The sequence below is a fragment of the Varroa destructor genome, unplaced genomic scaffold, assembly GCF_002443255.2.
Source record: "Varroa destructor unplaced genomic scaffold, Vdes_3.0 BEIS01000004.1, whole genome shotgun sequence".
NCBI lineage: Eukaryota > Metazoa > Arthropoda > Arachnida > Mesostigmata > Varroidae > Varroa > Varroa destructor.
Genome location: NW_019211457.1, coordinates 31685812 through 31701440, shown reverse-complemented (window position 1 = coordinate 31701440; position 15629 = coordinate 31685812). Strand labels below are relative to the sequence as shown.

General features: G+C 37.8%; 2 protein-coding genes across 5 annotated transcripts; both read right to left on the bottom strand.

The window, feature by feature from the left end:
* Positions 1-1319: 1319 nt before the first annotated feature.
* On the bottom strand, positions 1320-6696 carry LOC111250060 (uncharacterized). Of its 4 annotated transcripts, none has more exons than XM_086989121.1 (6): positions 6314-6696; positions 5545-5845; positions 5169-5359; positions 3924-4142; positions 3412-3527; positions 1320-3106 (listed from the first exon to the last, which is right to left on the bottom strand). In XM_086989121.1, the coding sequence occupies exons 3-6, from the start codon at positions 5356-5358 to the stop codon at positions 2666-2668; spliced, it is 966 nt and encodes a 321-aa protein (XP_086845247.1). In that variant the 5' UTR covers position 5359; positions 5545-5845; positions 6314-6696; the 3' UTR covers positions 1320-2665. The 4 variants fall into 4 exon arrangements, with proteins under 4 accessions (XP_086845247.1, XP_022660419.1, XP_022660417.1 ...); XM_022804684.2 differs by having other exon boundaries at positions 5169-5362; positions 6314-6694; XM_022804682.2 differs by having other exon boundaries at positions 5169-5371; positions 6314-6693.
* A 2409-nt stretch (positions 6697-9105) lies between these two features.
* LOC111250132 (tRNA-queuosine alpha-mannosyltransferase) lies at positions 9106-14397 on the bottom strand (the record flags this gene model as incomplete). Its single annotated transcript, XM_022804889.2, is given in 8 exon segments — positions 9106-9287; positions 9600-9862; positions 10532-10600; positions 10987-11128; positions 11303-11584; positions 12009-12117; positions 12594-12706; positions 14275-14397. Coding segments are annotated over 7 exon segments (1089 nt in total). The 3' UTR covers positions 9106-9145.
* Between the last annotated feature and the right edge of the window lie 1232 nt (positions 14398-15629).

The following is a 15629-nucleotide window of genomic DNA, read 5'->3' as shown; positions in this document are numbered from 1 at the left end:
GCGCTTCTGATGGCCTGGTTATCTGTGGATCCGTCACCACTAGTTTGTCGAACATGATCAGATCAACAGCTAAGAAGAATTTGGAATTTCAGATGATATGTAGACTAGGTAGACGTATGAATTCTAAAAACGAATCAGGGGCCAATACGTATTTAAAGATCTTCTGTTTGCCGTATGGCAGCAAGTGGGGCAACGGTTAATACATTAACGCTCTGTATTAAGCAGACAAAGTCATATCGTCACCCACTAGTTGTTTGCAAGAATGATAATGGCAATAACATTGGCAATAACCTACTGTACATAGGATAAATAACAGGACGCAGTGACTAATTACTTAACGTGACCTAGATGTTCAGCAACTTTAGAGTCACTTAATGCTTTTCCCTAGCCGATTGACGACGGCAACAAAAATTAGCAGGGCTTTTTCTAAATATATTAGTATTATTATAATATATCTTTGTCAAGCTTACAGAAATGACAACTTCTTGCCTTTTCTTAGAAGATTCTTAGTACCATTAAAAAAAAATGAATCGATTTATTATACACCGATAGTCAAATTCTGTAAAAATGTTTTTCGCAAACTATGTACACATACATGAAACGAGACAAAGTATTTTAGCGAAAAAAAAAAAAATTCTGGCTTAAGGACTTAATGGAGCTGGTCCCACCTCCGGTACAGACACATCCACTAACTTGAACGTTTTCAATTTTATGTCAGGTCATTGTAGGGTTTTTTGGTAGCCCGTTTACGACTATCTGCCCAAAACTAAGCCTAAAGAAGCAAATTAAAGTACAAAATATTTTAATTTGCTTACCACAATTACATATACTTGGAGAATAACGTTGTCTAACAGATGTTCGCAACGGGAGAAACGCTTGTACGTCTGGCTACTTTGAACACAGAGTACCACACTAATCATTGTACTTCTTAATCATCATATAGTATGTGTTTCTTCAAGTATTAGTAAACTCATATCTAGAGATATTAAGATGCGTCTTTGTATGGTAAAATCTAATTAACAAAAAGCAAACGAAGTTAATGCTAACGATTTATAAAAGCACATAAATATTTAGGTAACCTATTCCGTTTTTTTGTCTCTGTTGTGTGTATATATATATATATATATATATATAAGATAAAAAAATGAAAGAAAACTAGTTTTAATTATTAGAAGTCGTAGTAGATTTTTTCTCGCTCATCCTGTCGGCGAGATTTCAGTATGTTGCGCCGTTCATAATGCCAGTAATGAATAAAATTCATTTATCTGCAGTGAACTAAATAGCAACTTATTTTGCTTAAAATAATCACAATTGAATGATTACTTTATTAAAATTTCAATAACTCTCGTTTATTGTTTTTGTACTTTATACGCCCCATAGTAGGTGTAAAGTTACTACATAAGAAACGTATATAGCAATTGCATTTTCCTTGCAAGCTTTTAATGTTTGCACTTTTATCACTTTATTTATTTAAGTCAGCTCACCTGACCAGTCAAACTTTTAATACCTCCGAGATTGTTTGATTCTCTCAAAATGGGGGCATACATATCTAAACCTATAGTAATTATACACTATGGTATAGCACAATCTAGCATAAGCAGTGTATATTCATATTCATAATGTATAAAGCAACCGTTGAGTACCGATCGCCAATTCTTCTGCGAATATGTAGTCTTAAAAAAGGTCTATGTATAGCCTATATTACAACTACGCTGGTTATCGAATCCTTATCCGCCATCTCCTTAGCTCTCTCTCAAAAATCCTATCTCAACGATTGTAATTTTATTAGAATTGTTTCACTAATTACCCCTTTACGAGAATTATTTCTTCTATTTGCTGGTTTTTTTTTTTTTTTATCAAAAACAAAGTAGAAACGCATTGTGCTGAGTACACGAAGTTTCACCTAATGCAGTTATTTGATCTCCAAGTTCTATGTACTTATATGGGGCTCGTCAATGCTCACACACTGAGATATTTTTACTCTAATAGAATGAGAAATTATTCGTACTCAGGTATACAAGTATTGAGCAAGGTTAGTTAATTGCGATAGCTTTCTTCTTTGATATGATACAACTCGAAGATATCGACGTCAAGAAAAAAATTACAAAGCTCTTATTTTTTTGACCCCTTGATTAAATAGAAACGTACACAGACAGCCACGAACATGCATAGAAGGCTAGTGAAAATTAAATGTTCGGCATTTAATGTCCGAACACGGAAATGTTACATCGCTGACGGCCCCACTGCAGTTAAGTTAATATGGTTATCACAAGTCTAAAAAAACGAGATAATTAACAACGACTGACAAGATTAGTTGTCCTGACATCTAGAAACACAGCCAACATGTGCTTGATCAGCCCCTATTTGGCCAAGAAACACACGTTGAGGTTATTTAATTCTATCTAAACCACGTTCCTAACTCCCAAGTTTTTTTCAACTTGGCACAGATCGTCGGCGTTTTGTTTTTCTGTTCGTAAAGGCAACGCAGTAGAATACGCTCGGGCATAAACTGTAAATTTTGATCAAAAGACTGGAGACCCCAGTACTAAATACAAGCACAACATTATTTGTTGTGACACTTAATAAAACCCATGCCGCTCCCACTGATAGATTGAGGCTAGTCAACATGTTTTCATAATACTTTACATCTGCCCTAGAGACAGGCTTAGAGAACCAGTTTAGCATCTTCAGCTAATGTGGTAACGTTCACCTCAGTTGGTTGTTCTTCACGGATATTACTATTACATAGACTTATAGAAGTTACGCCCGTACTCTGCGCTATGTTCGGCATGGCTGTAGCCGCAGGAATACTTATGGAACCGTCCTGCTGTTGTACTACATACTGGTCTTGGGGTACGGCATATATCGTTGAGCCATCAGCCATGTCAGGCAGTGTGATCACTGTTAGCATCTGCTGTTTTTGAAACTTGCTTTTCGATCCCTGCGAGTTACTAGTCGATTCAGTCGTGACAAATGCCGTTTGAGAGTTCATTCTTTCGACGATTCGTTGAACATTTGCATGTTGCGGTCCACCAGTTCGAGCATCGTCGTCGTCGCCGCCGCCGCCGCCAGAGCCAGCTTGAGCTAAGTTGTGTTGTTGATGCCCCTATTGATTTATGGAGGAAACATATATAAATAAATGGGCTTATCAATTACCTCGAGCCTCTGTACTGGACGTAGTTAAAGAGAAAAGTGTATACAAAGTGTACCAGAGAGCGAAACATTAGTCCTGTTGTATTAATAGTGCCGTAAACGAGATTTATCGGCAAAATATATACTTTTATAAATGGAAACTTCCGTTGGAATCGCCGCAATTTAGGCAGAATGATACTAATCGATTTCCGACACGACAATGCTCCAATATTGATATTGCCGCAATATATTTGCATATATATAGATGTAAGTTCATACCTTGAGAACAGCTCGGCAAAGGTCCGGCATCGCAAGGCCGGCACACAGTCCGCCCACAATATGGCAAAGGTACGAAAGGACAACTCGAGCAACAACGATTCCAAAAATGGCTTTTTCTGTGAAAACAACAAAAGCCGATTGAGCAATATCAATAGCGCTCACTATAGTATGTGCCGCATCACGCTACGTAGCTAAACAAGAATTTATCTAGCAAAATGCGAATTTACTGGGACTATTTAACGATGAAGAATGTAATAGTGTCTGTAGTCGTGTATACGCATTTTCAAGCTAGGGGCAGTACCTACGAAACCTATAAATCATTTAACCTTTTCGCCTCCTATCCTCACCTCATACGATTATAAAAAATGACCCTTTAAAAACCATCTGCGTGTGAAAAAAACCTTCAAGATTAACGACCGAGTTGTCTGGTAGCTATTACTCTTTCCTAGCGTCAAGCCCCGCTAACGAACTATATACTACACGATCAGTGCAAAAAAGTGAAGCAAATGTACCGCCTCCTTTTCCTAGAGCGAAACATCCGTGAGAAGCAGCAGCGTTATATCCTACGAAAGCAACAACTGCGGAGAACAGCACATGGCTAGCCACAAGAGCTAGCCGCGGTTGACGGCGTCTCGAAGGGGCGTCTTTGATCGTCCCCGGGGGCGGAAGGGGAGCTAGGAACGAAGCGTATGCCCAAACTCCGAGAGATCCTGCTACTACAAGGGTTATACCTGAAAATGCGCATCAGAAAAGATATTCTTCTTATGTTAGAGAATGGCACCAAAGTAATCATGATAAGCCATAGCTATGCACGGGAATAGATAATTGTAAACTGACCTGTTGAGTACTTTTTGAAAATATCGGAAATGGCAAAAGTATAACAATATTGTCAAGAAAGATGTGATATTTCACAATTAAAAAAAATCGGCCTTAATGATAAACGAAGGCATTCTTCTTGTTAGTGGCCGAATGATCTTAACAAATATAGATCTTTATTAGACCCGGCATAGGGACGCTAAAGTCATTCTTTAAACGAATGTATTTGTGTCGTTTTGGTTGTTTGTAAGTAGACTATTTGATTATGAATTAACAGTAGTTGTGAACGTGCTGGTCAGTCAAAGTGACATTTACGGATTAACCGTAGTAGAAACAATTTAGTAAGCCTTTGGTACAATTTACGAGCCGAGTAAGTTGGTTTTTATTGTAGATGATTGTTGAAAAGCAAACAACAGGTATTTCGTGAGAACAGTCTGTATAGCATAAATCGGTCTGGAAAAATGATTGAATGTAAATATTCGTGATTGTGATCATGCTTGAAGGAGTCACCTTCGCCTCACAAAGAAAAACGTTATCAAGAAAGTGATTTCAGTTTATGTCCACATTTCGTTTAATATTGAAATCTGGTGTTTCCTATACAATGTAAAAATGGCAAACGGCCTACAAAACGACTAACAACCTACCGTTTTCTACTTGATTTAGATAGAATTCTAGTACTAAAGCAAATACTATTTTTCGGTTTGAAAATTTTCATAACTATTATTACTAAGATATTATTAAAAATATCTCGCTCTTGTAAATGGAGACTTGGTAAATATTAACTACAGACCAAAATCACTTTAGTTTCAGTAGAATATATACCCATACCGTGTGTGAGTTATAAAAAAGTATATGATTGGTAAACAGACGTATGCGCATAAAAGCAATCTTTTCGAATTCAAAAAGTTCCGCCCGAGAATTTATTCAAATTGTGTACGTACCCTGCAGTGCTGCCGCTATGGTGCTATCATGACAGGCATCAACATGTGGTGTATGTCCACCTTGAAATAGACTAGCCATCACCATGTGGGCTACCGCTAAACTTCCGACTGCAATACCGACGAGGGTTTGGAATACGGCTAGCGAGAAACATGCCGTCCACCGGCCTTGTGCTACTCGACGTGACAACATTCTACTGAAATGACTATCCAGAGTTGAAACAAAACACCCTCGGCCAATTTTCCTATAGCAACAACTCTTCCACTTTTCATACTGTCCTTAAGCAAACTAAGAATTTCGTATATACAAACAATTATAGAATATAGCATCTTGCTACGTCCAGGCTAATATATGATACACTAGATAAAATGTACTTACATGTTTAGCAATTATTTGTTATGGTTGACAGCACAATAAGGCAGCACAAGGGCTTTTATACTGCGCTATTGTACGATATCCCTGGCAGTATTATCAAACACGGCCAGTCTCTCGTGTTCTTCTGTTTTCACAAGCGACTCTCAGTTGCGTAACTTGATCACCGTATAATTTTTCTACACTAAGTCTGCTAGCCTTGTTTGAACAAGGAGACCTGTCGAAGTAGCTCATAGTTCAGGGAAATCCTCAGTTAGTTGGTGTACAGAAGTGTGCGGAGCGTTCGCTATTCCTGGAGTAGGCGACCCTGTTCGAAAAAAGCAAGGTATGGAAGGAAATAAGATGTAGAGACACATTGAGAGAGCTCCCATATACTCAGCTTGTTAAAATGAGAAAGGGACTTCTCATTTATGTCTGTTCAACTATGAATCGCAAGCCAACCCTTACGGCAGCGTCGCTACACGGATAATCGATCACTCCAACTTATACTAGTTACCTTTGAAGCGATGCGAGTGGAGCGATCAGCTTTTTTTTACAATCAATAAAAGTAAACAAATTTACTTAGAAGTGTATGTTATCACGACGTCGTGTTGAAAAAGGCTCAACGGCTCTCATATGCTGCCATCAACGATATGTTCCCTCTTCAAAAGTCTATGAATTCCAGAAACAGCAAGTTTCTTTCTATACTACAGTGTCTCGTGCACTATTGTACGTGTCACAACATTCATTTTGTAATGGGTTATGGAGCACGCGTTACTCTACCCGTTTCTCTTACATTGGCTCCCTGCATTCGCCCCACCGTCTTGTACATAAACAGTTCAAAATGCTGATGGCACTTCGCTTCTTCCAGCACATCTAATGCTGTCGTTTACCGTATCAACAGGAATATTCGTCGTTAAGCGTCTCCAAGAGCATCCCGCAAGGAATGAGAGGCAATTATACATAGAAAGTTGCAAAGGGAGCAAACCTAGGCGGCCATCGAGTGATCGTAGCGGTGGAACCACAATAATGGCAACAATAGCTAGTACATGGGTATAACGCGCAATGTAATACTAATATATAGTATTTACAGTGGTGAGCGGTTATGCCTTTGATTATAGTAACAGCAACTGCAAGAACTGGTTGTTGTAACCGAAAAAAAGCTACGGTTGAAACGTAGAGGAGGGGAGAGTTCAAATGGGAAAGAGCAGATTTGAATTTTGTGACGGCGCGCGCCTTGCTGTTGTCGCTGTGGCGGTGATCGTGAGTATGTGGAAACGATTTGAACTGGTTAATAGAAATAGCATTTCTTTTTACATGTGTCTTATCTGTATTGCTAAGGGCTGAATGTTGAATGTATTGTTTTAGTCATTGTTGTGATGGTTGGTTTGACAGGCTGTGAGCGTCAGGATATTCATTTGACTAAGTGAGTTTTAACGTGCTTGAGTATTCCGTGGTCGGCGATGGTGTGAAATTATAGCCGGTAGGTCACATGGAGCATCTTTCGAATTTGGAGTAGGCTGAGATGGTAAACTAAGTTCTGCAGGCACCGAAACAGACGATACACTGGTGGTACCAGATTCGGGCAGTAGAGCGGATGCATGAAAATTTCCCATTTAAGCGTTCCTAATTTTTCAGACAGCTAAATATGTATGCGGCGTAATATTCTTATGGCGGATGACGACCTCCCTTCTATTTACTAATTCCGGTCGATTTTTTCAATGGCCTATTATAATTTTGTCCGTTTTTGACAGCAGGAGTCCAAATGTCTTACCGGGTAGCAGCACCTCATAATGCACGATTTCTTTCAAATTCCACTAAATACATAGCATCACCGTCTTTGGTCGCTTCGCTATAGCTTGTCTAACTTTTGCTTGTTTTGACCGTGATCTACTTCGTACATTATTATAGAATATGATCCACTTTTCGTCCACTTCCGTAATATACTGCAGCTCGTCGTTTCGTTGCGTTTCTATAGGCTTTCGCATATAAGCACCGATCGAGTAAATATTTTTGCGTCAATTCGTATGGCACCCAAACGTCAAACCTTTTTGTGGCCAGCTTTCTTCAAACAACTTAAAACTGATCGTGAAGGTTTATCTCCTTAGCGATGTCATGACTAATCACGTGTCGATCTTGGTTAACATTCACAACAAGTTAACCCACTTTTTTCGTAGTTAATCTATTACTGAGAGAAGCATCTTCTATATCAAAATTTCCACAGCGAAGCAAAAAAACCATCTTTGGGTTTTTTTTTCCTTCAGTAAGCGTTTTGATGATAAAGAGTTCAACCTTTTTTGGGCCCGGATAACATTTGTGCTTTTTGTCATAATAACATCAGAGAATATAGCGAATTCTCGCAGACACTTTACCTATCTTCGCTGCGCTCTATTTTAAATCTGAATTCAACCATTCTAGCAATGCTAACACATAGACTACCGTCAAATGTAAGCCTTAAAATGCTGAGCGGACCCTATTTCGATTGATGTTACCTGAGATGCTATGATTTTGAATCAATTTAGCTTAAAATAACTATCAATACTTTTTTGACAATTCAATATTAAAATAGGAAAAGTTCAAGCTTCCTACTTAAGTAGGCTAGTATGAGGAAGGGGGCTTAGTGTACAAAAGTGATATTAATACACTTAACCTCAAAAATGAAAAATATATTTTAAGTCCACGGTAGACATATCCCGTGACCCAAAAAACAGCATAATGTTATAAAGTTAGACACGATAGTTCATCAAATTTGGATTAAATGCGTTTTCCTCATGTGCTTTTTGTTCTATAGCTATTCTTTCTAAGATTCAAAAACGATGTGTTTATTTTGCTCATTTTTATAGAAATAAACATCAGCAACTTGTCAAGGCCTTTCTATTGAATATATGTTTCACAATCAGCGCAAACGCCGAACGGCGTTACATATGCACGTTTACCCTTACGGTACTGCCGATGGGGAAAAGTTCTAGAAAACTGATAGAAAGAGATAGAAAATAGAAAAAGATTGATACAAACCCGTATCTACTACCACTAAAAGAATAATATATACAACAATTTTAGTATATATCTATATACATATGCACACTACCACTATTCAGTTTTGATAACAGTGTTCTGTCTTTGCTACGAATAGTCACTACGATACTTCATTACCACGCAATTGTACCGACCGACCTTTTACAATTGGCGCATTAAAGCTTTGTTCCGTAATCTTCACTTCAAATGCACCAAATCGGAGAGCTAAAAAAGGAGGTCGCTGTAAGTTCCTAGTCTTCGAAAAACCGAAAGAGATTGAAATGACAGTTATAAAGCCACTGTTTTAATTAGTGTGCTTTAGCCTTTCCGGTCTCACGCATCTCACACACATCTGCCATGCAAACGTACTATTTCAAATTGGAACATAGCACAGCATCACGTAAGCCACTAAATGAATCAGCTGCTCACCGAACCATTTATTTACTATGACGGGCGTAATGGCCAAAGGTAACTTCCAAAATGTCTTGTTTACGTGAACTTGCTCACGTCGTCCGACGAATACTTCTTAGGTCAAAAATCAAGAGTAGGAAGATTTTACTTAACACAAATTAGTTCAACAACATCAATCGTATTTTATTATTGTGTTATAATTTCAATAAGAGGAATTTTTGGCGGGGGGTGGCATCAACGCATCTTGGTACCCAGCCTTGAGTGAACTCCAGTGGTACTTGCTGAGATCCAATGATGAACATAACCTACGCGGAACCAGTGGCTTACGGCAAAACTCCTTGAGTCTGAAAGCACAATGTCGAAAAAATTGAAACATCTACTTGGAAACACATTCCTCCTGAGATATAGACAAAAATTCTACTAATAAACAAAAAACATTAGCACAACATATGTTATTTCTTTATAAATAGGATCAACCCTCTGAAGCCTATCGCCTACGTATCATTAATCAAAGTAATAATAACATTTTAAATAATAGAAAAATTAATTACTAAATTAATTTTCGAAAAACTGGAACATTAAATATTATTTGTACATTTCTGCTCGCTAAAATTACTTATGTAAGGTAGTCGCAGTTGCGTTTAAGTCACACCAACTTTTTGACGAGTTGCGCACGTGTATTATAAATGCATCCCTTCGGAAACAGTTCTGGGTAAGAGAGTCGATTCGGTACCAATGGCAGGGCACCCGAAAAAGCACCTTCCAATACCGCTACACCATAGAATTCGTGAAGTGCCGTAGATACGACGATGTCTGAGTTCCGGAGCAATTGCAGAAACTTTTCCTTTGAAGGCGCATAGCCCCAGTGAATGATATTCGATGAGAGGGAGACGCGAGCCTTTTCAAATACTTCTGGAACCTTCAAAAACGTTTTGCGATTTAAGGAAGGTGACAAGATTAGCGGAAGCTACATCAGAAACGTAACTTATTTATTTTGAGCTAAGTCAAAAAATTTTGAGTGCAGTAGGGTAGATTAAATCAAGAACGCCATAACTAAATATGTGTGAAAATAATTCCATAACCATATATATATATATATATATATATGTGAAAAAAATGGAAGGTAAGTGTTGATTTTTTGTTTGGGGCTATAGCGACAGCGATTGTGGATGTGTTTAGAACTCTTATCCAAGACTTTGGGAGACTTCTCACCCAAAACAAATTTTTATCGCATTCTCCGGTTGAGCCTAGGAAAACTTCGCAATTAGTTGAATTCGAGTAATTTGTAATTTATAAAAGTTCCAATGGCTTATCAACTGCAGTTCAGTTGATAAGCGGTTGATGAACAACACAACGAATAATATAGGTTTACGAAGAAGCCATTAGCTATTGTCTAGATAGTTTCATATCTTATCCAACAAAAAAAAAAATATGCAAATAAATTTATTCTATTGCACTCTAGGCAAAGGTATAAATAATACAAATCGAGAAAGACGAAAAAAATATAGAAGTGACTTCACGTAGTAAATACACAATGATCTAACTAAAAAGAAGGAAAAATCGCCTCGCTGTGAAAAGATTCAATTACCTCATCGTAGCGCTGACCAAGCACTATCAGCTTGAAGTCGCAGCCAGCTTTTTTCAGTTCCTCCATAGCCTACAATGATAAATTGAACAGAGCTTCACAAGTATACGTTCGTATGTCGACAGTGTTGTCCTAATTCAATTCGCTAAAGTGCTGTAAATAAAAAAAAAACTTGAGAAGCTTTTTGCACTATAAGATCTATGTAATTTACGAGCACTTGAAAAAAATCTAGTTTAATGCAGCGACACTCGTTTTCACAAATAGTACGTAACATGTTAATGACACAACCCATATTAATTAGGTTAATTTAGCCACCAGAAGGTCCCTGAACAGGCACGTTACTCGTTAGCACTAACAACCTATGTTTGGTACAGGTACCTGACATCTGCTGTACATCTGTGCAAATGTATAAATAGGTGCCTTTTTCATCTTTTGGTGGGCTTTTAAATACAACGTACATGAAAGAACTCATCCGGCCCCTTGTCGTGCTCCCAGCGGTGTGGCCACACAATATGTAGGACAGAATTATTCGCAGGCTCCTTGACTCGTTCCAAGGTTATGGGAAAATAGAGCACGGAGCTCTTAGGCTCAATCAGGCTTCTAAATAAAGACAATCAAGCAATGACGGCGAACGTGGCAAAGATAGTAGGTAAGTAATAGTTTTTAAAAGAATGAAAGCGGTTTGTCTGTCAAGGTCTTGTCTTTTACAGAACCTCACCGGCTACCCAAATTTCCTCAGGAGCTTGCAACTAAACTCTACTTGCTTATACAAACCTACACGGCGTATGATAGCCGGGCTGGCTATTAAGGAAAGGGTCCATTTTGTCGAGGAACGTTCTCTTATTAAACTCAGAATTGAAAACAATTTTGTCGGCAGCCAATGCCGACAAAATCTGGTTATAGCCATACTGGTAATCGCAAAGTTTCGGATTTCGAACGGGGTACTCCAGTTGATTTTCATGAAAATACAGGATTTTCTCGCATCCGGCTAGATCTGGTCGCAGTCCGAGTAATTCTGCGAGGTTCGCCACTGAACTTATGAAGAGCCTCTTATACCTGTAAAAACGTTATTAAATATAAGCAGCAAGTGTTGTAGCGTTGAAAGTGGTGAACTAATTTACAATAGTGAAGGGTATTTGTAGAACAATCTTTAGCAGAAATTCGGAAGATTTACTGTACTCATTGCTACGGAACACTATCTCTGTAGTATTATAATTATTTTTCTAATTCCACGTTTTCCGCCTCCTTGAGCTATCCTTTTTTGGCCAGAAAGTGTTGAATGATATATTAATAATAAACTGTTGCAATTGCGGGAGGGTGCTTTGTAGCTCATCTCAAAAAGCCCGCAATTATTTCCTATGAAAGTCATAGAAAACTAATACACCCAAATACGAAAACCAGCGCCGATTATGAAACTTTTCATATGCCACAATGATAAATTTAATACATAAGGTTATTTGCACTTGCTGGACAAATTTACCTTTTTCTAGGGATGTTCATCGCTAACCATAGTGCAGAAGTACGGGCTCTCCAGTGCCACTTCTTATCCGTCATCGTCACTAGATCAACCTCCCCTGGCTGCAGACGCTCTTAAACACAAATTAACACGATTTACTGTTAGTTCAGCCGTGTGTCCTGATCTAATTGTATCTTTCAAGATGATACATCTATTAGTAAAGTGGCAAGTGGCCTGTTATTGGTCAATTTACGATATGGTTCATATAATCTTTTTTGTTGGCCAGTAAAGGTTTAGAAGTCTCGTGAAGTATATAGCTTACTCTATAGAGCTCTTATCGCTAGCTTCAAGTAGCTAGCTATAAGAGTTTAATATTACGCTAAGCTGATGATTCGATAAATGCATTTTCTGCTAATTCGGGGATGGGACTTGAGCAAGCCAACGATATATCACTTTGTATGATATATATTCAAGAGTATCAAAGGTATTAAAGTAAAAAAGTGCACCAAATCCATTTAAATTACATCTCCGTACGATAGATGCAAACATAGACAGATTTGTGCTGTACTGGATGTAAGGATTCATCTCTTCTACTCAGTCGAACTTTACCGCTCAAATGATTAACTAGAAGATCCATTAGCTGAGCGTGGGAGCCTCCGTAAAATGCCTCCACAAGCAGAATTTCGGCCATGCTTTCTTAAAGCTTCATGACAGACTTCACTCTGAAACCAAAGCACAATGTATACAATTGTTACCCCAAGTCAATGGCATAATAACAATGTGGAGTTGTCCTTCTTGCAAAAGATTATAAATTATAATCTAATAATAATAACAATGCCAGCAAGTACAACGGTAATATATACAATAATTTAATTAAAAATTTATTATTTATAACAGGGCAAACGTGCATGAATTAGACAAATAATAGTGTAACGATAGTAATGGCAACATTTAACCTCGGCTACCATAGCCATTGAGCAGTTTTTTTTTTTTAAATAAAAACATTTCATATTGTATAGCATTATATGTGGCGTCTACTCTTTGAACACACACAAGAGCTGAGATACGTTTTTTTTTTTTTAGCGCAAGAGGTCGTTTAATTCCATAGCGTGTTTTTTTTCAAAATCTTTTTACATAATATTTTTATTAAAAGTGTCACTACTTTGTGTGTGAATAGCTTATGTGCTTTCTTGAATACTCTAGATAAGTACGATTATATTAAGCAGAGCATAATTAGAATTACATGCGCGGTTACACCGCGTTCCTTTAAGATCTCTAGCAATACCTTCATATTCACTGTATCAAAGGTACCCATAAAGAAAAACTTGAGTAGTATTTCCACATGGCCACATCCCACTGGAACCGACTTTAAGCTGAGTTGTGCGTGCCCAAATCCCGGAGATGGTCAGATAGCGTATATGTGCGCAACTTCTTCATTAAGTTATTGCCTCGTCAAGCAAACTTTTGACATTGCTTGGCGTCAAGCAGCATGTTAAAAAAATCAAACGTACAAGTGGCATATCCAGTAACAACATGGGAAATCGGAAATACGGATGCATTCAATGGACCACGTACATTTTGCTTTCACATTACGTTTCAATAGCCACGGCGGCACCATCCGCACGTTCAGCTATAGTGTGTGGTAGCAGCACCTATAATTATAGTGTTGGTCAAACAAATCCTGCACTAAACAGCGTTCTAAACGAAGCCATGTAACATTTTCACACGATTTATTTTACCCTTATCGTACTGCTATCTGTTGACAAAAACACCAGGTGGTCCCATACAGTCGCTACAGCTACAGGCGTTAGCAGCATTACTCCGACAGACCACAAACAAATGTTGTTGTTTCTTTTTGTTATAGTTTTTAGCAATTAGTCAGAAGTCGACTAGCTAAATAAATTGTATGAGAGAGCTAGAATGCTACATTTTGCTCTTGAAATTATGGATTTGTAGATCTGATTCATTCAAACACATGTTTACATGTACTTTTAAAAGTACGCAAATTTCGCGTAAACGAAAAGCTAGCCGAAGCAATATTGAAACCAGGAACAGGGCCAGATACATTTAATATGTGAAAAAAGAAAAATTTCACACCGGAAGGCATACGAGCTGACCTAGGTATATGGCCTAATGTCCAGGAGCAGGATTTGCCTGGTAACCTCTTGAAGAACAAAACTACCGGAGGTAATGTGAAATGCAGGAATTACTGCTCAGCTTGCATGCTCTCTGGAACGGAGCAGTTGTTTAGGACGCATTTCTGGGAACCACCTGGAAAATATAGACGCACCTCTTTTGAAGAAGACATTGGCCCTGTTCCGATGTCGTACAGCCGAAGCTCTCAAACCGGATGTTGTTATTTCATACCGCAGAAGCTACGTGTTGTACGAGGACTCGTCGAATCGAAAACATGCTGTAAGCATATGAGGTAAAAAAAAGAGTGGCCTGAGCGATTAATTTGCTCGCAAACGACCTCAGGAACATCTGAGATTATGTAATGAAACTTATTGAGGCGTTACTCTGTATACGCTTTATTTAAAAACAGTAAGACGCAAAAGATATACGTTTATCAAGTACATATTCGGTAAATCGTAGAACTTAATTCAACATATATTGTAAAAGTCGGAATAGCTAGGCTATTCCATTATGAAAAGGTCATCACCCTTTGCAAACGCTAAACAAATTCAGCTTAAAAGGAGAATTAACAGTGTTAGTTGCTAACACCTAATAAATGAAGACATAGTAGTAATAATCGTCGTTTTTTTTCTGTTACGACTTTATTAGTTGTCAGAATTCAGGTTAAAATAAATATTTAAAATCTAGGGTAGTCCTATCACACCGTCTCTCTGCCTTTATCATATTTTTCGCTAGTTGGCTCTATAAGTTGAACACCATGGCTGAATAGTCGTGCTTATAAATCCTATTTCTGTATTTTATGCCATGTGCTATTTTTTAATAAGAAAAAACCGGGGAACCCTTGTTGAACCGCATCTTATTAATCTTTTGAACGACGCAATCATTTTCAATTAGAGGAGCGCTAAAAATATTCAAAAAAAGCTGCTTCCCAACATGGATTCATCGCAATCCGCTGAATACACTACGCTACGCACACGTAAATCTAATATATGTATTTGTCTAGTATTTAAACAAGCACAGTTAAGCACATAAATCGAACACTTTCTTTCTGTATTATCTACGAATATGAGTTAGATACTTTAACACTTTTTTCTTCTAAACAAAATAGTTTTACGATATCTTTAAATTTCATCGACATGTGTACCTCGAAAGGGATGACCTTCGACTGGTGAGGTCGATTGTTTTTGATTAATGGCAGTATCCATAATAAAAACTGCCTTTTAATGAATGAACCTATTCCTGTAAGTACTTAATTGCCTCTGTCCTGGATATCGTATTCTACATGTCACCTAGTTGCCATAAAAAGTGTTAAAGTAAATACTCCTTTGTTCGATTAAAAAGCTATAGTTTTATTTATCTAGTATATTCACAAAGAAAAAAACTTATTCTCACAGCCTTTTTCGCTACCATTATCTAGCTGGCTCACTTCGTTTGCCTTTACTTGCTGTCTCCATTTATTAGATTTCCCGTACTTCCTTTTATACCGTCCTTTAGAGGATTTTTTCTAAA

Excerpts from the sequence above, each read along its gene's own strand:
- LOC111250060 (XM_086989121.1), bottom strand. The coding sequence starts at position 5,358 with ATGTTGTCACGTCGAGTAGCACAAGGCCGGTGGACGGCATGTTTCTCG. Across the intron at positions 3,528-3,923 it reads CGCTCTAGGAAAAGGAGGCG|AAAAAGCCATTTTTGGAATC; the intron begins GTACATTTGCTT and ends TTGTTTTCACAG. Across the intron at positions 3,107-3,411 it reads TTTGCCGAGCTGTTCTCAAG|GGGCATCAACAACACAACTT; the intron begins GTATGAACTTAC and ends ATAAATCAATAG.